The sequence below is a fragment of the Trichosurus vulpecula genome, chromosome 1 (genome assembly GCF_011100635.1).
Source record: "Trichosurus vulpecula isolate mTriVul1 chromosome 1, mTriVul1.pri, whole genome shotgun sequence".
Taxonomy (NCBI): domain Eukaryota; kingdom Metazoa; phylum Chordata; class Mammalia; order Diprotodontia; family Phalangeridae; genus Trichosurus; species Trichosurus vulpecula.
In genome coordinates, this window is record NC_050573.1 from 10492070 (window position 1) to 10512884 (window position 20815).

At 48.6% G+C, this 20815-nt stretch overlaps 1 protein-coding gene across 3 annotated transcripts in view; it reads left to right on the top strand.

Moving 5' to 3' along the window:
* The window catches only part of TXNRD2 (thioredoxin reductase 2), a 99388-nt gene that overhangs the window by 5655 nt on the left and 72918 nt on the right, over positions 1-20815 (top strand). For all 3 annotated transcript variants that reach the window (XM_036767746.1, XM_036767755.1, XM_036767763.1), the window contains exons 2-7: positions 25-90; positions 986-1042; positions 2022-2166; positions 2862-2936; positions 16318-16396; positions 16786-16848. In XM_036767746.1, the coding sequence (XP_036623641.1) occupies positions 25-90; positions 986-1042; positions 2022-2166; positions 2862-2936; positions 16318-16396; positions 16786-16848 (485 nt within the window). The remainder of the gene's footprint in view (positions 1-24; positions 91-985; positions 1043-2021; positions 2167-2861; positions 2937-16317; positions 16397-16785; positions 16849-20815) is intronic.

Here is a 20815-nt window from a genome sequence, read left to right on the forward strand (position 1 = left end):
AAAATGGGTCTGTTCCTTTTGTAGGTGGCAACGAGTATGATCTGCTGGTGATCGGTGGGGGCTCTGGTGGCCTAGCCTGTGCCAAAGAAGGTATGTCTAATGGGGGCGGAGGGGCCCAACCCGTGCCCAGCCACATCTCTCTGTTACATTTACGCAGGAATGATGAATGAATGAAGATCAGGGCCCTAGAGAGGAGATACCAGGCAGGTACCAGGTGCCAAGCACTGGGGCCCAACCCACACTCCAGAAGCTGAGTCCTCATTTTGAGGAGGGTTCTCTGAGTCAGAGGTGGAAAGGTTGGGGTGAAGATGTAGGCCCAAAATGCGTGCTGGGCCTGGCAAGCGCTTCCCTGGGCGCAGGGCTGCCAGACCAGATGCCTCACTGTGGCCTAGAGGTGACCTGGGAGGCTGTGCCAGGGCCCTGGACCAACCTCACACTCTCTGGCCCCACTGAGCTCCTCCTCCGGTCAGCAGCTCTCAGAGACCAATCTGTGCTGGCAGAGGGCGCGTTCCCACTGACCAAAACAGGATTTCTTGAGATGTTGAACCCCTGGACGTGCCAGCCCTGGGAGATGGAGAGGATGGCGGGCGTGGATGCCCACAGCGGGCAGGGGAGGGGTCAGGAGTTGCCCACCTGCAGCCATGACCCCCGCTACCTGTCCTTGTACTGCAGCGCATTGGCCTTAGCAGAGAGGATGCTGGGGGGGATCAGGGGGATCCCCAGACTTTCCTTCGGGCCCCATCAGTGCAGGGGCATTGAGCAGATTGCGACACGAATGGCTTCTTTAGCTGTGCCCCACGATGGCTACGGTTGGCACCCGGGGCAACCTGGGAAACCCCCTCCCTGACAAGCAGGGGTCACGCTTTGCCCTTCCCTGATGTTGAAGTAAACACTTCACACTTCTCTGTTTTCTTTCTCTCTCTCCCCCCTCCCCTCCCTTCTCTCCCTCCTCTCTCTCTGTCTCTCTTTCTCTCAAATTTCAAAGCTGCCGAGTTTGGAAAGAAGGTGGCCATTATGGACTTCGTGGTTCCTTCTCCCAGAGGTAAGAATGAGCCCGTTGCTGTCTGCCCCATAAAGGTGCCTGCACCAAGGGCAATGGCAGTGTTGGAGGGGGTTTCCCATAGAGCAGCCCCCAGAGCACAGATGCCCCGGATTCTTGCTTGGACTCAGGCCATGTCCGGTGTCCACACTGGGAATCTCTCCCCTTTCAGGGTTGCCTTTGGCTCTGCCCCTGGTGGGGAGTGGGGGCCCTCCCATGGACAGGGGGCCGGGTAGGAGGCCAGGGCAGTAGTCTGGCTGGGGTAATGAGAGCTTGCACCAGGCTGGACATAGTGGGGACAGAGGGAATGTGATCACACCTGGAGGGTAGCTGGGCCGGGCACAGGCAGGGCAGGTTAGGGCGGGAGGACTGGAGCTTGGCACTAGACCTCTGGTCAGGTGTGTGGGCGTGTGCAGTGGAGACGGCCAGCCCTATTGGAGAGGAGGCGCTCTTGCTCAGGGTCAGGGCTCAGTTGGCCATGAGGAGGAATCCCCCTGGAAGTGCCCACTGTGGCCTTTGTTGTTTGTCTTGTCCTTTGGTGATGGGGATGGTCTAGTGGTTTCAGTTTTTTTCATCCAAAATCTCAAAGCCAAGTCCACTGAAGCCAGTCGGCTGCCCGGCGGGTCTGGGCTTGTGCCTGCTCTGCTGCAGAATCTCATGTTCTCCATGGCCACTCGGGAGCGGCAAGGCCTGGCATTCAAGACCTGCCAGGCTGGCATCCCACCATTTCCGGCCTTGTCCAGCCATCTGGGCCCTGGCCTCTGGCCTGGGCTGTTTGCTGTGCCTGACCTCCTGCTGACCCTCTAAGACCCTTCACATGCTTTGGAGCACTGTGTTGTCTTCATATGCTCAGACCGTCCCCATCATGGAAGGGCAGGGAGATTGACAGATGCCACAGAGTGGAAATGAGGATTGGATTTGTCTGTTGTCTTATTGTCTCTATGACAATAGAACAATAGGAATTTCTCCTCTTGCATTTCAGGTACCAGCTGGGGTCTGGGGGGCACATGTGTGAATGTGGGCTGTATCCCCAAGAAGCTCATGCATCATGCAGCTCTTCTGGGAGGCGCCCTCATGGATGCCCATCACTACGGCTGGGACGTGGCCCCCTCAGCACCACATAACTGGTAAGGGCCAGGAGGAGGCCTCCCCTCCATTGCCACCTGTAATCCTGGATGTGGGCTTCTCTGCTCTGCCCCTGCAGGGTGGCACATGCCTTCCCCAAACCCCCTCTGGCCATTGGGAGAGAATCTGGAGCAACCAGAACTGTTCGATGTAGTCCTCGGTCAGTCGATCCACAAACAGGGCAGCTTCGTTGTCTGTGGCCTGTGTGATGAGCCACATCCCCCAATGTGGGTTCATGAGGTAGAACCCTGAGGGAGCCCTCAGGCTGGAGGGTCCTGGGCCTGCTTGGGTGCAGACCAGAGCTCGGTGGGTGGCCGGCAATCATTCATTCTTGCTTGTCCAGGTGGGGCTCAGGGGGGCTCAAAGCCAAGGAAGGCAGCCCATTTTTCCTGAGGCAGATCAGCCACCCAGTCTTTTTCCCAACAATGCCTGGTGGTGGAGGCCTGAGGCAGGGCTGTAACATCTGCACCCCCAGCTTGTGGGTCTGCAGACGGCATGCTCATGACCCCGCAGGAGAACCCTGCTCAGCCCTTAGAGACAGACGTGGGAGGAAGCTCTGAGATGTGGCCATCGTCTTAGATGTAGGCCTGTGCTGATGGCTGGTGGGCCAGCAGCCTGCAGCACACTGTAGGTGTTTAATAAATACTGATGGATTGCTGCTGCTGGACCTGACAGTCCCCTTCCCCTTCTCCTCTAGGAATCAGATGGCCAAAGCGATTCAGAACCACATCAAGTCCCTGAACTGGGGCTACCGGGTGCAGCTGCAAGAGCGGTAGGTGTGCTCAGGGATCTGGGTGCATAAGCATCGAGGCATAGGCCTCACCTCCACTGGCCTTGGGCTGGGGAAACAGCCAGCATGTCCCCCACCTGTGCATCGGTCATGGCTAGGCCTGCACGGGTCCATGTCATCCCACGTGGCCCCCACCTGCCCTAGTGTGCATTGCACACACGCGTACAGACATGCACACTCACACGTGTGTACAGGTACACACACTCATACAAGTACACACACATATTCACACACCTGTTTTCCGTGCTTTCTGGGCTGCCAGGAGGACCCCCTGCTCTATGTCTCTCTAACCTCCCTCCCCCTCCTCTCATCCTGTGGGCTGGAGGCCAGGCCATGCCCTTGGCTTCCTGGTGGGTGCCCAGCTCTGTGGAGGGGAGCTCCCTGCCTATCCCTGTCCAGCCCCCAAGCTAAAGCTGGGAGGGAAGGACAGATGCCAGGTGCACAGGGCTGGGCTCCTAGCTCAGGCATGAGGGAGGCCTGCAGAGCAGTGACTGGGCTGAGGTCCTGGGGAGCTCAGATGCCTGAGCCCCCAAGGGGTGCAGCAAGGGGACAGGCCCACCCCGCCATTCCCCAGCTGCTTGTTCTGCATTGTTCTACAGTGAAATTGGCCTCAGGGATGGGGGTTCGTTACGATACCTGGAGGACCCTGGGAGCCATGTGAAAGTCTTACAGACTGAGTAATGGAGGGGGTGGACAAGCTTTGTGTGAATGTAGGAACCAGCCACACGTGGCCAGGGTGGCCCTGCCACCAGGAGGGGACCTGGAGCGGCTTCCAGCTCGGTGCAGGGAGCACAGGGCCTGGCCTCGGAGGCCCACTGTCAGCTTCAGTAAAATGAGGATAATGGCAGCACCTGCATCCCAGAGTCATCAGTGAGGATCAGATGAGAGAATGTGCGTAAAGCACTCTGCAAACTCAAGGGCTCCAGACACAGGAGGTCGTTGGCCCCAGGACCGGCCCCAGGCTCCAGGCCGTGGCCTGGCTCCCTCACAGGCCCTTCAGCCAGTACGTCTTCTTCACTTCCCTACACACACGTGACCAGGCTCCGCACTGGCCACAGAGGCCCGGGGGCTGGGGAGGCGGCAGGAAAGGGGGTCGTGTGGGCCAGAGCCACATTGGGCTTCAACATCTGCGGGGAGTCACCAGGGTCTGGACTTCTCTCCTGGTCTGAGCGGCTTCAGGTCAGCCCCTCCAGGCATGAGCCAGGGTCCTTCACCAACTCTGAAGCAGCTGCTGACCTTCTGCTCCTTACTAGGCTCTGCTTCCCAGGGAAGATGAGAGAGGGGGATGGGAAGCCCTTCTCCCCCTTCTCCATCTGCTGCTTTCTCCTCAATCTCAGCTCTTGTTCCTGGTTTCCTTCCCTCTCCTCTCCCTCCTTCCTTCCTTCTTTCTTTCTTTCCATCTAGGCTCAGGATTCGACAAGGTATTTGGAGGGATGGTGCTGCTGGTGTGTGTGATCAGGGTAAGGGAACAGTCAGTGCAAAGGTGCCATGGTTGGACTTTGAGGGGCAGCAGGCAGACCCATTGGAATGGGGAGTACATGGGAGGGAGTGACACGGAATGACAGGAAGGCAGGTTTGCTTGGGACATAGGAGTTGGTATTTTAGGCTCCCTTGTTTCCCTCAGAGTTTATTTCGGATGTCACCTCCTCCAGGAGACCTTTCTGGATTTCTCCGCCTCTCCCCCTCACCAAATGACCTCACATTTTATAAACTCTTTTGTCCATGCTCACTTCCTATTTGCTCCAGAACATGAGCTCCTTGATGGAGGTGGGGGCCATCTACTTTCTTCACATTCCTAGGGCCTCGTGCATTCTCTGACATGTGGTAGGTTTCAGATACATGGTTGGTAATTGGCTGCACTGATTGATTGTATCCTGGAGGAAACAGGGAGCCGCTGAGGAGAGACAGGATTGGGAAGGCTCCAGCGGATCTGGGGAGGATGCATCAAGGAGAGGAGGGCTATATCAGCAAGGCAGTAATCGCAATAGAGATGATAATTGTCAAAAAGCCTATGTGGTTCTGTATCGCGAAACATATGAGACTCTCCACATAGAAGGCAGAAGAAGTAAACCATTTATTCAGATGTCAGAGGACCAGATCCCAAAACCAATACGCCCAATCCATCACAGCAGCAAAGAATTCAATACATGATACCACAACAGAGAACCACTCCATCCCAAAACCTTCCACCCCTTGCTGGCGCCTTCTCACAAATGTGCTTGCAATCACCACAGCACATCTGCTCTTACCCTCAGCCCTAACTGTCCTAACTGCTCTCTCTGCATTTCCTGTGACACAATTTCCTTTTCTTCTCAGCAAGCTCCTCCCACCACATGTGACTTAGACTTTCTGTGACATAAGCAGGTCACATGGCCTATTCCTGGGTGGGAAAGATCTTCAAATCTAAATTGCTAATACATTCGGCCCCAAGATCTTTCTTATCTGTTACGTGGGGCTATGGGAGCTTTGGGATAACTGGTTTCAACAGAACTTTACACAATATAACAGGATAACACAAGATAAGCATATAAAACAATGTCATCATCCCCCCTCAAAGGAATGGGGCTCAAAATCTTGGGGAAAGGGGCCAAGGTCTTGTCCTCCGTAGCTTTTTCCTGTTGAAATTGCACATAGAGCTGTCACTGCCCCAAGAGGCCAAGAGTCCCATTCGAGAGGTCAGTTCTTTAGCTGGCATCTGAAGCTTGGTTGACGCCAGGTCCAGGGATGACACATGACAGTCCTGGACAGGTCCAGGGGTGACATCTGGCTTAAGCCATCAGGCATCCGCAGGTGGATGGTACTAAGCCTGCAGGAAACAAATCTAGGAAACAAATTTAACAGACAAAAATCCAAAAAGAGACTATCATAGCCTCATTCACGGTAGGATACATGAGTCGAGGATACAGTTTCATAATCATTTTCTCCTGGGTAAGCAACAGTTACAGTATTGTCTCTCCCATGCACTATAGTTTCCACAGCTTTTGGAACATCTTCCAACCTCTGCTTTACCCATACTTTAGCTCCCAATTTTATTATATCAATAGAACCAAACCCTTCCTTTCTGCTACTAGTTATTTTGGAAGGAGGGTCAGTTTTCACAGGGGGTATTGTTTTGCAAGAAATAATAATCAATTGAACTATTCTATCATTTTTACACAACCGTATAGGTTCTTCATCTGAATTCTGGAGCGTCACAATAACGTCTCCTTGATAACTAGAACCTAACACTCCAGCCAACACATGTATTCCCTGAGCTGCTAATCCTAATATAGGTAATATATGTCCAAAATGTTTCTTAGGAATTCTCATACATATTCCAGTAGAGATATTTCTTATTTCTTTTCTAGCCAAGCAAAAGTCCTCTAAATAATGTAAATCATATCCTACCAAACAAGGTATTCCTGGATACGGTGTTGGGACATCTTCCCTCACAGTCCAATACTCAATATTTTGGATCTTATATGTTTGCTGTTTTCTAATTTGCAGATTTGGGATCATCATTCTGGCCAGAGGTGTACTTCCTCCTAATGGTCTATTATTCAGATTACATAAAGCAGCAAACAAATTATCCTTCCAATGTTGATATGAATTATTGGAACTTGACTTTCTTAACTGTTCTTTCAACAATCCATTCATTCTTTCTATCACCCCAGATGCTTGTGGATAATATGGAATATGATATATTCACTCTGTATTGTTTAATACACAATATCTCTTCATCTCGTTACCTTTGAAATGTGACCCATTGTCACTTTGAATCTGTATTAGGGTTCCATAATATAGACTCATAATACCTAGAGTTTTACAGGTGTTTTCTGGGTTGCATTCTTATAAGGACAAGTCATCAGTACACCTGAATAGGTTTCAACACAAGTACATATAAATTTGCATCCTTTATCTTAGGGTAGTGGTCCATTATAATCCATCTGCCAAATCTGCGCTGGAACTTTCCCCCTTGCTATTTCCCTAGTTACTACCCGAGAAACAGTTCATTCCTTTTCCCATTGACATATATGACATTCCTCTGCTACTTGCTTTGACAATGAATAAGACATACTGATACCTTGATCTTGTGCCCGCCGGTGCGTGGCCTGGACCCCTAAATGGCCGGACATTTGATGGACCCACTTTGCTGGTACCTGATCGTCGGTCGGTGTCAGAGTAGGGACAGTATGTTCAGCAGCGATCTTTGATAATCGATCAGCGTGTGCGTTGTACTCACATTCCGGCGCAGTGAGGGCCGCGTGAGCGTCTACGGGAAAAACTGACAAATTAGTCACCAAAGACGTGTCCCATAGACCTTCCCATAATTCTTTGCCCCAAACTTGCTTGCCGTGAATTTCCCAATTTTGATTTTTCCACATTGGCATCCATGGAGCTAACCTGTTAGCTACTGCCCATGAATCGGTGAACACACGACACTGCTCCTTTCTCTGTTTCGATAGCTTGATGCACTGCCGTAAGTTCAGCATATTGACTACTTCCACCTATCCCAGTACTTTCCAAAGTCCCCTTAGTACATGGGTTATAAGCTGCTGTTCTTCAGCCAATCCATCGTATCCGTCATTCCATTTTACCAAGGACTGTACCAACCATTTAGTTCATGGGGTTTGTTATTTCCATCAATGTCTATATTTGCTGTAGATTCATGTAGAGCAGAAACTCCACTTTTGCCTGTTTTTGATCTATTCTGAATATACCATTTCCATTTCATTATGCTAGCCTCTTGCCAATGTCCAATTTTGTGGGATGCTGGGGTACTTATTACCCAAGTCATAATCGGGATTCCAGACCTCAATATCACTTTATGGCCCAGAGTCAGTTGTTCAGTTTCTACCAAAGCCCAGTATGCAGCTAACAACTGGTTTTCAAAAGGTGTATATTGTATTCCAGATAAAGGTAGTTTCCTTGACCAAAATCCTAAGGGTACATTTCAGCATTGTTGTTTCTGCCCTAAACTCCAATTCACATAGTCATTTTGTACAGTCACTTGTAATTCCACCAGGCCACTTTGCATAGGCCATAAATCTTGAGCCAATTGTATAGCAGCTTTGGCTTCTTCAAAAGCTTTACTCTGTTCAAGTCCCCAATCAATTTCATATTTTTTCCTGGTACCTATATATAAGGGTTTCAAAATCTCTCCTAAATGTGGAATGTGGTGTCTCTAATATCCAAACAGTCCTATGAACTTTTGGGCCTCTTTTTTTATTGGTGGGGCTAGGAAAATCTTGAATATTTTGTCAAGCATGTGGGAGAAGTTCTCACAGTCCTTTATTCCATTGTATTCCCCAAAATTTTACAGTTTGAGCTGGTCCTTGAATCTTTGCAGGGTCAATTCTCCATCTTTTGCTTTTCATATGCCCAATTAAAAATGTCAACTTCTTCTCCACTTCTTTTACATTTTCTCCTTGTATCATAATATCATCTATATAGTGTGTAAGCTGTACACCAGGTAACTTTAATTCATCCAAATGTTCAGCCACAATCCTATCACAAACAGTTTGGCCATGCAGATATCCTTGTGGCAATCAGGTAAAAGTATATTGTTGGCCCTGCCACATGAAAGCAAACTGGTCCCATTGTTAGGAGTCTGTTGGGATCGTAAAGAAAGCATTGGCCAAATCAATAACTCCATACCAAGTCCCATTATATTTCTGGATCCTTTCTATTAAGGTAACAGTATCTGGAACAGCAGCATACAAGGGAGGAGTTACTTTAATTGTCTGTAATCCACTGTCATTCTCCATGTTCCATCTAACTTTCATACTGGCCATACAGGATTATTCCATCTAGTGGTTGTAGGGACTAACACTCCTGCTTCAACATATTCCTTTGTAGTATTGGCAATTTCATCTTGCCCACCTGGCACATGATACTGCTTCAAAGTAATTACTTTAGGAAGTTCAGGTAAAGTGATTGGTCCATTTTTATTTTTCCCACTAAAACTGCATTAATTCCTGTCTTCCTTACTGCAGATTGGTATCTCCGCTCAGGTAAATTCAGAGTCATACCTTTCAATATAGCTATTCCAATGATGTATTCAGGAATGGGTACAGTGACCATGGTATACTCTTTCTTAAGCAGTTGTCTAATTTTTATCATTAGTTTTAATTGTCCGTCTAATATTTCAATCTCTCCTAGTCTTGTGATACTAATATCACAATCCTGAATGTGTCAGGATTTCCATAAACCAAGGTGGCCTCTGCCCCAGTGTCTATCAATGCCCTAGTTATACTATTTTATCCATTTTTCCAATATATAGTCAGATTAATATGGGGTCTGTAATCCAGCCTGTGTGTTTCTTTAATCTGAACTGGGGCTCAGCCTATTTCCTAGTCTCCCTAAAGGTATGACTCACTTGGATACAAGGGTTCAAGATCTGTAGGATTTGTAGGGGCAGTTTTTACTTCTGTATTGTATCTGCTATTAAGCCCCTTATCTCAGTACATTTTTTATAGCTCATTAGTTGGAACACCATCTATTCTTCTAAAATCTACCCCTGCTCTCAATAGAGTAGTAAACATTTCTTTTCTTGTCACTCTTCTGACATTGAATCTGCTGGCTATTCACTCTTCTCTCTTGAGGAAATTTATATCTTCCCCAGTCTCCTAAGTCACTTAACTGTGAAATCTTCTCTGGCACCTCTGAAAGAGGGTTCCCTACTTCTGCAATTAGCAGAGTCAGAATTATGTGTTTATAAGCAGGGGGAGCCATCTTAACTATCATATTCCTATGATAGACCCCCAAGGGAGTATCATAATAAACTTCAGCATTCCCCGACATAATAGCAGTCTTCATTACCTCCTCCTTTAACTTTCTCATACAGTCTCTAAGTGAATACCAGGGTCTATCTGCAGTAGGCCACATAGAATTGGCAGGATACTCTCTATTACAACCTTCTGCAGCTAAAGCTAACAGATTGGTTGTTTGGTTACCTCCTTGCAAATGATAATCCCTAAAAACTTGCTGTACTAAAGAATTCTGACTAATACTTGTGAATCTCACACAATCCACAGTATCTACAGATACTCCTGCAACTCCTTCATCACCGATTCTCACTATCCAAGATATTAATGATTCTCCTGTTCTCTGGGTGAACCTACTCAAGATATCTGTGATTTCCTGCTGTGTAAAATTCTGCAGCATCTCCCTGAACGCTGTATTATTATCTTGGGTTTCTTGCTTCCTTTGCTGTATGGGGCACACTGTTGTTTGAGGATCTAATGATATCTTATTCTCTGTGTGAGACGTTGTAGCAATCTGTGCCTCAGATTCTGATATTGTATCATCCCCTCTAGACACTCTCCCCCTGTCACCGTGGCAACCAGACGGGCAGAGCAGTTAGACTCAACCTGGGCTGAACTGAAATGCACTCTTGACCTGCTTGGCTCCATCTGTCTTCTAGCCAAATTAACAGCAAAATCAGTAGATTGCTGAACAATAATCTGTTGTTCTGCCACCTGAGAGTCCCCATCTTCCTGTGGTATAGAAATAGTCTCATGTGGGCTAACTGTTTCAGTAACTGTCCGAGTCTTATTTCTTTCTCTTGGCAGTCTGTCCCTACTTTCTACATAATACAATACGCTGTAAGTAAAACCCAGACTCGTCTAGAGATTGCTATTGGAAATTCTTTCCCTGGCTTAACTGTAATTTCTCGCAAACACCTCTCCAAATCTCTAGGTTCTCCCCTCTGTAGGTTCTACTTCCAGTCCTCACAGAAACCAGTACCTTTAGACCGTTCCCTTGCTAGGAAGGAATAAATTACATCATCCCATTCTGGGATAAGCATTTCTTCTTCTAAAGCCCTTCTTCCTCCAGATAGAGACCTTGTGCCTTGTGATCCCATCCTGTTTTCCACCAAATGTATCAGGCAGGCAGTAATGATAGTATAGATGGTAATCATCAGAGTGCCCGTGTGGTTCTGTATCATAGAATACACGAGACTCTCCGCATAGAAAGTAGAAGAAGTGAGCCATTTATTCAGACCCCAAATACACGAGACTATCTGCATAGAAAGTGGAAGAAGTGAGCCATTTATTCAGACCCCAAATAACCAGATCCTATAATCAATAGATCCACAACATCACAGCAGAGAACCGCTCCATCCCAAACCCATCCGCCCCCCTCCTGAGGCCTTCCCAAAAGCTCACAGCCACCACACGTTTGCTCTCTTTCCCTCAGCTCTTTCGTAACTGCTCTCTCAGCATTTTCTGTGACACAATTTCCTCTCAGCAAGCTTTTCCCACCACATGCGACTTAGGCTTCCTGTGACATAAGTGGGTCACACGGCCCATTCGTGGGTGGGAAAGATCTTCAAATCTAAATTGCTAATACAAGAGCCTGGAAGTGGTGTATCAGTGCGGAGGCCAGAGGTGATGATGCCCCGAGCTGGGGCACCGGCCATGTGGCTGAAGAGAAGTGGATGGATGTGGGAGCTGTGGGAGAGTAGGGAGGGTTGACCAGAGGCGGAGGCTGATTGGATGGAGGATGAGTGTGAGGGGGTGGACCCGGGGGTCTGGCTTGGCCTTCTCACCTGGACCCCTGGGGGTGCTGGCCTGTAAGACCTCAGAGTCAGGCCCATACTGGGCTGACAGATGTGGCTGGGCTTCCTAGGCTAGCCCTCACCACAGCATGACACATTTACCCTGGCCTCCCTCTTGGGTCATGCCCCGTTCCCATCCTTTCCTCAACTCTCTCCCCTCCCCAATCAGATGTCTCTTTGCCTGGACAAGGGTGGCCCCAGAGTATGAGTACAGCAGAAGTTACTCTTGCAATAGAAATATTCTGGCTTTCCTCTATGGAGCTTGGTGAGCAGTAAAGGTGACTGATGTGAATCTTTAAAATTATTGGGGGAGATATGGTCTTCTGGGAGCCAAGATGGTGGAGTAAGAAGTAAGTAACTCTCACTCTCCCTTATTGATCTCTGAAAACTCAGAAAATATCACCCCAGGAAAAACCCTAGAATAGCTGAGCCAGCAGAAAGATGGGGTACAGCAGTCTTGTAGCCCAGGAAGCTTGGGGGATTAATGGGAAAGGCCCCTCTTGTTCTGGTGGAGGAGGAGCAGTACAGGACAGGAGGAATCCCAGCAAGCCCCACCTTGGCACACCGGGGGAGATCCTGAGCCCCAGGGTGGTGGAGCAGGCAAGGACCCCTTGGCACGGGCAGGGGAACCAGTAGACTCCAACTTGGAAAACCACTACATGTGCCAGCGGGCAGGCATCCCCCAGCAGCCAAAGCTCCCAGTGATTCAAAGAAACCTGGGTGAGCAGGTGTCCTCCAGGAGCCAGACTCCCCACCCTAACACCCAGAGCTCTGGTGTTGCTGACCCCAGCTCAGCACCAGGTAAGCTGCCAGACCTCTACAGCCCCCAGCTGCCAGCACCTGAGGCCCCAGCACACAAAGCCAGTGACCAGGTCCTGCATTCCCAGCACAAGAGGCTTGGGTCAGTGCCCCCTGCACTCCAGCAGGAGAGCTCAACTTTAAAAGCCAGGAAATAGGCAAACACCATGAGCAAAAAGCAGAAACAGACAATGACCATAGACTCTTACCATGGGGACAGGGACAATCAAGGCACAAATTGAGAAGAGGACAACGGTGTCAATATATCCACATCCGAAACCTCAAAGGGGAATATGAACTGGTCTCAAGCTCAAAAAAACTTGGGCTAAAGAAGGATTTTAAAATTCAAATAAGAGAGGTAGAAGAAAAATTGGGAAAAGAAATGAAAGGTTTGCAAGAGATAGTCAATAGCCTGGAGAAGGAAGGACAAAAATTGACTGAAGAAAACAACTCCTTATAAAGCAAAATGGGGCAGATGGAAAAGGAGGTACAAAATCTACTTGAAGAAAACAATTTGTTAAAAATTAGAATCGGGCAAATGGAAGCTAATGATTGTGAGATATCAAGAGTCAGTCAAACAAACAAAAGAATTTAAAAAATAGAAGAAAACATAAAATACTTCATTGGTAAAATGGCTAACATGGAAAATAGATCCCGAAGAGACAGCTTAAAAATTATTGGTCTACCTGAAAGCCTGCAGAGCATCTTTCAAGAAATCATCAAAGAAAACTGCTCTGAGGTCCTAGAACCAGCGGGTAAAATAGTCAGCAAAAGAGATCCCAAAATGAAAACTCCAAGGAATATTGTAGCCAAATTCCAAACATCTTGGAACCACAGTCAGAATTATTCAGGACCTTGCAGCTTCTAGATTAAAAGATTGGAGGGCATTGGAATATGACATTAGGAGGTTGGATCACAACCAAGGATCAACTACCCAGCGAAAGTGAGCATAATCTCTCAGGGGAGGAGACGGACATTCAATGAAATAGGGGACTTCTAAACCTTCCTGATGAAAGACCAGAGCTCAACAGAAAATTCAGTCTTCAAATACCAGACTCAAGAGAGGCATAAAAAGGTAAACAGGAAAGAAAACAACAATATGTTATTAATAAGGGCAAACTGATTACACCCCTACAAGGGAAGATGACACTTGTAATTCTTGAGAACTGTATTGTTATTATGATATTTAAAAGGGGTATACATAGACAGAGGGTGTGGGTCTATAAGTCGACTTTGATGTGATGATAAAAAAAATCTAAGTGATGAAAAGGGATTGTACTGGGAGAAGAGGAAAGGAGGAGACAAACAAGGTGAATTACATCACATGAAGAGGCATAAGGACCTATGGCAGTAGAGGGAAAGGAGGGAGGGAGATGAGCATTGTTTGAACCTTACTCTCATCATATTTGCTCAAAGAGGGAATAACATAATCAGTTTGGTAGAGAAATCTAACTTGCCCTATAGGAAGTAGGAGGAGAAAGGGGAAAGAAAAAAGAGGGTGTGGATGGAAGGGAGGGCAGACTGAGGGAAGAGTTGGTCAAAAGCAAAACTCTTTTGAGGGGGGAGGGAGAAAGGAGAAATAAAAGCATAAATGGGGGAAATAGGATGGAGAGAAAGATAGTAATCATAATCGTGAATGTGAATGGGACGAACTCTCCCATAAAATGGAAGTGAATAGCAGAGTGGATTAAAAACCATAATCCTACAATATGTTGTTTACAAGTAACACATTTGAAGCAGAGAGAGAAACACAGAGTAAAGGTAAAAATTACATCAACTGAAAAGCAAAAAAGGCAGGGTAGCAATCCTGATCTCAGACAGAGCAAAAGCAAAAATAGACCTAATTGTTGTTGTGTTTGTCCTTCGTTCTCAAAGAGGACTGTGGCATCAGGGAGATGATCACATGACTCTCAGTGACTTGGATTTGTGTGAGGGAGGGCTGTGCAAGGTCACCAGCCTCACTTTTTCCTCCAGAGCCATCTGGGTCCAGTGGCCTGATATTCACCAGGATGACTGGAGATGGCCCAGGATGCAATGGGAGACCCTGACCCTTGTAGGCTCAGGCCTTTTCATGTACTCACTTAGAGTGAGGTCACACCCATTCAGTGGATAGGCCTCTTTAAGAAGTGAGTCAAGGGATGGCCCCTTTAATTAGAAAAAAGGATTTAAAAAAATCAGACTGGGAGAGGAAGACCCTGAGGATTGCTGTTCCAAAGAGAGACAGTTACCTTTGACATTTGTTCTGAGCCAGGAGGGCTCAAAATACAGCATTTAAGTGGAGCTTTGGCAGGGACCTATTGCAGTCCAATCTGTGAGCTTTAGAGTGAACTGGATTTAAGGTTTTGTGGAAAGAGGGAAGGAAGGAAGGCCAGACCAGCCGAGCTGCCTGAATGGGGACCCAGCTAGTTGGGTAACTCAGCTCACCCTCTCCTTCTCCTTTCCAAGGGATGGTAAATTTTGATGGCGGTAAGCTGCCCACTTAACTTGGGGTAGATCTAATTTAAAGAGATAAGGAGGGAAACTACATCCTGCTGAAAGGTACCACAGACAATGAAGTAATATCATTACTAAACATATATGTACACATGTACAACATAATGCTGAGTGAGCGGAGCAGAGCCAGGAGAACATTGTGCACAGCCACAGGTATATGGATTCCGTGAGGACCAACCCTGACATACTTCGCTCTTCTCAGCAACCTAAGGTGCAAGGACAACTCCAGGGGACTCATGATGGAGAATGCTATCTTCATCCAGAGAAAGAACTGTGAAGTTTGAATACAGATTGAGGCGTACTACATGCTTGCCTTTTTTGCTTCTCTTTTTGTTTTTGTTTTTGGGTTGTTTTTTTTTTTTTGGTTCTGTTTCTTCTTTCTCATGATTCATTCCATTGGTCATAATTCTTCTCCACAACTTGACTAGTGCATAAATAAATTCAATGCGAAGTTATACATGATAGTTATATGATATTCCATGCCGTCTTGGGGAGGGAGGGGGGAGGGAGGGGAGAAAATCTGGAACTCAAAATTATGTAGAACTATGTGTGGTAAACTAAAAATAAACACATAAATTAAAAAAAAAACTAAACATATATGTACCAAGCAGTATAGCATCCAGATTCTTAGAGGAGAAGGTAAGGGAGTTACAGGAAGAAATAGATAGTAAAACTATACTAGTGGGGGACCTCAGCCTCCCCCTCTTAGAACTAGATTAATCTAATCACAAAATAAGCAACAAAGAAGGACGTGGATAGAATTTTAGAAAATTTAGATGTGGTAGACCTCTGGAGAAAATTGAATGGGGATAGAAAGGAATATACTTTTTTCTTGGCAGTACACAGCACCTACACAAAAATTGACCACATGTTAGGGCATAAAAACCTCACAATCTGATGCAGAAAGGCAGAAAGATTAACTGCTTCCTTTTCAGGTCATGATGCAATAAAAATTACATGTAATAAAGGGCCATGAAAAGATAGACTAAAAATTAATTGGAAACTAATCTAATCCCAAAGAATGAGTGGGTCAAACAACAAATCAGTCGCTTCATCCGAGAGAATGACAACAGTGAGACAACATACCAAAACTTATGGGATGCAGCGAAAGCTGTTCTTAGGGGAGGTTTTATATCTCTCAATGCTGACGTGAATAAAATAGAGAAAGAAGAAATCGAGTTGGGCATGCGACTAAAAAAGCTAGAAAAAGAACAAATTAAAATTGGGAAGAAAAAGACTGTTCTTTTCCTTTAGGGGAGGGGAGTGGTAGAGTTGGGGGTTTAGACTTTGGAGAAGGGGCAATCCCTGAGTCAAGCCCTGAAATGGCCTCTCCTCCCCCTGGTTTGTCTCCAGCCTCTGGGGGAACGGTGACTTCTTGTGGACATGCGCCTCTCAGAGGAGGAAGACAGTAAGCTCCTTGAGGGCAGGCCCCTGCAGTACCTGCCACCTCTCCCTTTGTTTCCCCAGTGCCTGGTAAACAGAAGCGGCTTCACACATCGCAGAACATAGAGGCTCATTTTTGTTTTTCAGGAATGTCAAATATTTCAACATCCAAGGCAGTTTTGTGAATGACCACACGGTGCGGGGTTTCACCAAAGCAGGAAAAGAGGTGAGCTGCTGACCACAGTGAGCTGGTGTTTTTAGGGTCCTTTAAGCTTGGGCCTCCCAGGCACCCTGGGGAAACTGAGGCAGGCAGAGCCGAAGGGACTTGCCCCAGGTCACACGACAAGGAAGTGTCTGAGGCCACATTCAAACTTGGGGCTTGCTGACTCCTAGACCACCCTAGGAGTGGTCTGACCACTGCCCAGCCCAGCAGCTTCTTGTTGGCGGCAGCTGAATTAGGGAGGAGGGGGATGGGATGGGGTAAGAGGCCCCTGCTTCTTCCCAGCTGAGTGTGCCCAGGCAGAGGCGCCGTGGCAACCCAGGAGCGGGGTGGGACACAGCACAGAACCTTGGTGCTTGGTGGTCAGTTCACACGCGCTCCGCTTTTGTTTCCAGACTCTCGTTACCGCAGATCACATTGTCCTCGCCACAGGAGGGAGACCCAGGTACCCCGATGATGTGAGTACTTTCTGCTGGTTCTTGGAAACAATGGCTAGGCCAGTGCCCTTGTCCTCACCTTGCTCCCCCCAGCTTGGGGAGCGCTTCCCCACCTTAGGAGGCTCCTGTGCCAGGGCGGGGGGCAGGGAAGATGAGGAGTCAGAACCTCTGGGAGGGCACAGCTGGTTAGCCTTGGGACACTGTGGCCTGGAAATCTCACCTGGGATGTCATAGCCCCTCTGATCTAGGATATCATAGCACCTCTGAGGCATCTTGTCCAAGCTGTATCTGCCCAGGAATCCACTCTATATCATGCCCAGCAAAGCTGGAAGGCTGCAGGAGGGGGAGCTTACTACCTGCTGTGGCATCCCATTCCCCTTTGGGCAACTCTCCTCATTAGGACATCCGGCCTACATCCAGTCTCTTACCAACTTCAGTGTCTCATAGTTTCCAAGTTGGGAGGGACCTTAGTGGCCATTAGGCCAACCCGACCCCCAGAGGAATCCCCTCCCCGCTTATAGCAGATCTAACTGGTCATCCAGGATCTTCTTAAGACCTCCAGTGATGGGGAGCTCACTCCCTGTCAGAGCATCCCATTCTCCTTTGAGCAGCTCTCCTTGTTAGGAAGACTTCCCTGACGTTGAGCACACAGGGGCCTCCTCGTAGCACACCCCATCTCCCGCGCCCCCCATCCTCGTTGTTGCTCCCCATTCTGTCTTTCCAGCTGCCAGCCCTTCAGGCACATGAAGACAGCTCACTAGTGCCCCTCCTCCAGCCTCTCTGGGCCGGCTCCTCCCCAGGCCCTTCATTCTTGTTTTTCCCTCTGGACCCTTTTTCAGCTTATTCATGTCCTTCCTAAGAAGTCGAGCTTAGAGCTGAACAGCCACTGGAACTGGGGCCTGGGCCGGCTCTTTCCCCTCTTCTTACTCCTGAGCCCTTCAGTCTGGCCCCCAGCCGCATTGCTCCACCCAAAGTCCCTTTCCAAAGGCCTTTCCTCCTTCCTTGTCCTCAGTCTTGCAGCCATGGTCGCTGCTGGCCACCCTTTTCTCCTCCTCTCTGAGCTTGGGGAGCCCCCTCCTGCTTCGCCTGGCTGACCACCCCCTGGGCTCCTTTCCTGGCTTCCCAGCCACATCCTCCTCCCTCACTTGGGTGGTCCATCCAGTTCTGTTGTGGTGGGGCCCTCTTCCCTCCCCCCGCCGCCCCCCTTTGCCATCCCCTCTGGCCTCCCCTCCCTTCCCCTCTCCCCTCACCAGCTCCCATGGTCCTGATGACCCCACATATATCCAGGCGCAGCCTCTCCTCTGAGCTTCAGTGTCACATCGCCATCTGTGGGGCTGTCTCTCTACTGTCTCTCATGATCTGTTGGATGTTCCAGGCCCGATGGCCTGTAGGCATCTTAAACTCAGCATGTCCAACCCTGAACTCCTTCTGAAGGCTCCCTTCTTACACATTCCCCTAAACTTCTGGTGTCTCAGGCTCCCTATCTCAGTGTTCTCCCGGGTGCCTCCCTTGCACTCACCCCTGAATTCAGTCAGTTGCTAAATCCTGCTGTTTCTGTCTCCACAACATCCCTCCCAGCTGAGCCATTCCCTCCATTCACACAGACGCAGCCGTCACCCCACCTGCTGAAGGCCAGTAGCCTCCGACTGGCCTTGCTGCCTCAGCCTCTCCCCCTCCAGAGCGTCGCCCCCCCCCCACCAGCTCTGGTGGCTTCTGCCGCCGCTAGGAACCCCTCTATCTATTCAGACTCAGCCTGGCCCCAAACAGGCTTTCCAGCCTCATCGGACATTACTCCCCCTCCTACTTTTAGCCGTTTGGTCCGACTGCTCTTCTAACACAACACTCTCATCTCCCACCTCCAGGCCCCCTGCCTGGGATGCCCTCCCTCCTCATCTCTCCCTCAGAGAGTCCCCTTCTTTCTTTGAGACGCAGCTCAGGAACACGAAACCTTTCACCACTGGGGCCCTCCTGCCGGCCCGCCCGCTCTGACCTCAGGGCATCGGCTCCAGCCTGCGACCTTGTTGGTGGCTCTGGATAACTGCGTCTCAACATCGTTGGCTTCTTTGGAAGCTTGTCTGTTTCATTTTACGCGTTACAGAATATGATCCTGAGAAGGGGCGTAGGCGTCACCAGAAGGGCCTAGGACATGGAAAGATCTTCGTCGTTCCGTCACTCTTCAGGCCTGTCTGCCTCTTCGAGACTGCTTTGGGATTTTCTTGGCAAAGACCCTGGAGCAGTTTGCCGCTTCCTTCTCTGGCTCTTTTTATAAATGAGGAAACTGAGGCAGACAGGGTTCAGTGACTTCCCCAGGGTCACAAGGCTGGGAAGTGTCTTAGGCTGGATTTGAACTCAGGTCTTCCTGACCCCAGGCCTGGCGCTCTATCCACTGAGCCACCCAGCTGCCCAGAAAAAAATAGGTTAAGAACTTCTTATTTAGCCATCTATCAATCAGTTGGTCTATCTATGTATATGTATGTACATATATGTGTACACGTATGTACTTTGTGCATGTTTATATTTATTCACTTTATATTCATGCTGTATTTGCATGCATGTCTTCATTGTTCTCATATCCTCTGCTCCTAGAAGAGCTCCTGGCACACAGTAGGTGCCTACTAAGTGCTGGCTGCTTGCCCGGCACACAGTAGGTACCTACTAAGTGCTGACTGCTTGCCTGGCACATAGTAGGTGCCTGATAAGTACTGGCTACTTGCCCAGCACACAGTAGGTGCCTACTAAGTGTTGGCTGCTTGCCTGGCACATAGTAGGTGCCTAATAAGTGCTGGCTGCTTGCTCAGCTGGACACTGTGCCCCTTACAAAGAGGCTCCAAGTGTGTTAGGGTTTGGGTGGGGTCGGGGAAGACCTCCACCCTCTGCTACTGACCCCCATTGGGGTCAGCCCCACCAGAGGCCCGGGTCTTGGTCAGCTGATGCTCTAACACTCCTCTTCCATCTCATACTTAGAAGGTTGGTATTTTGAACCCAAGAGTAAGACTTCACCTTGGCCCCTGTTAAATGCCATCCTTTCGGATTCCTGGCTTCTGGAGCTGGAAGGGCCGTCCCAGGCCACCTGGTACGATATTTTACAAATGAGGAAACTAAGGCAGGCCAGGTGGCTTGCTCCAATTCTAGGCCTTTGATAAATACCTCTTGTGACAGATAACAGCCAAAAGTAGAATTTATTTTTTATTTGTTTTTAATTTTTTTTTGTTTTTATTTTTTATTTTAATTTATTTATTTAACATATTTAGTTTTCAGCATCGATTTTCACAAGAGTTTGAATTACAAATTTTCTCCCCATTTCTACCCTCCTGCCCACTCCAAGATGACCTATATTCTGGTTGCCCTGTTCCCCATTCAGCCCTCCCTTCTCTCACCCCACTCCCCTCCCATCTCCTTTTCCCTTCCTTTCTTGTAGGACAAGATAAATTTCTACACCCCATTGCCTGTGTATCTTATTTTCTAGTTGCATGCAAAAACTTTTTTTTGTTGTTTTTGAACATCTGTTTTTAAAACTTTGAGTTCCAAATTCTCTCCCCTCTTCCCTTCCCACCCACCCTCCCTAAGAAGTCAAGCAATTCAACATAGGCCACATGTGTATCATTATGTATAACCCTTCCACAATACTCATGTTGTGAAAGACTATCAAAAGTAGAATTTGAACCCAGCTCCTCAGATGCCGGGCCAGTGCCCAAGACTGCCCCTGGCACTGCCCGGTGCCGCCTGAGCCCTCACTCATTGTTCTTCCTGAACCCTCGCCCCTTGGTGATCCCGGACTGCCGCCCACAAGCCCCTTCTCTCAAAGGTGTCCCCAGATGGCATTTTGGAGATTCAAAGAGAAAGGGGGCTGTGCAGGTAGCGAGAAAGGGGCCTTTTGTTACGGGTCCCCATAGACCAGGGTCACAAGTGCCAGAGGAGCCTGCATGTAGGCCCACCCCACATGCCCCCATATGCCCTGGGAGAGACCTACGTGCCCTGGGAAACCTGG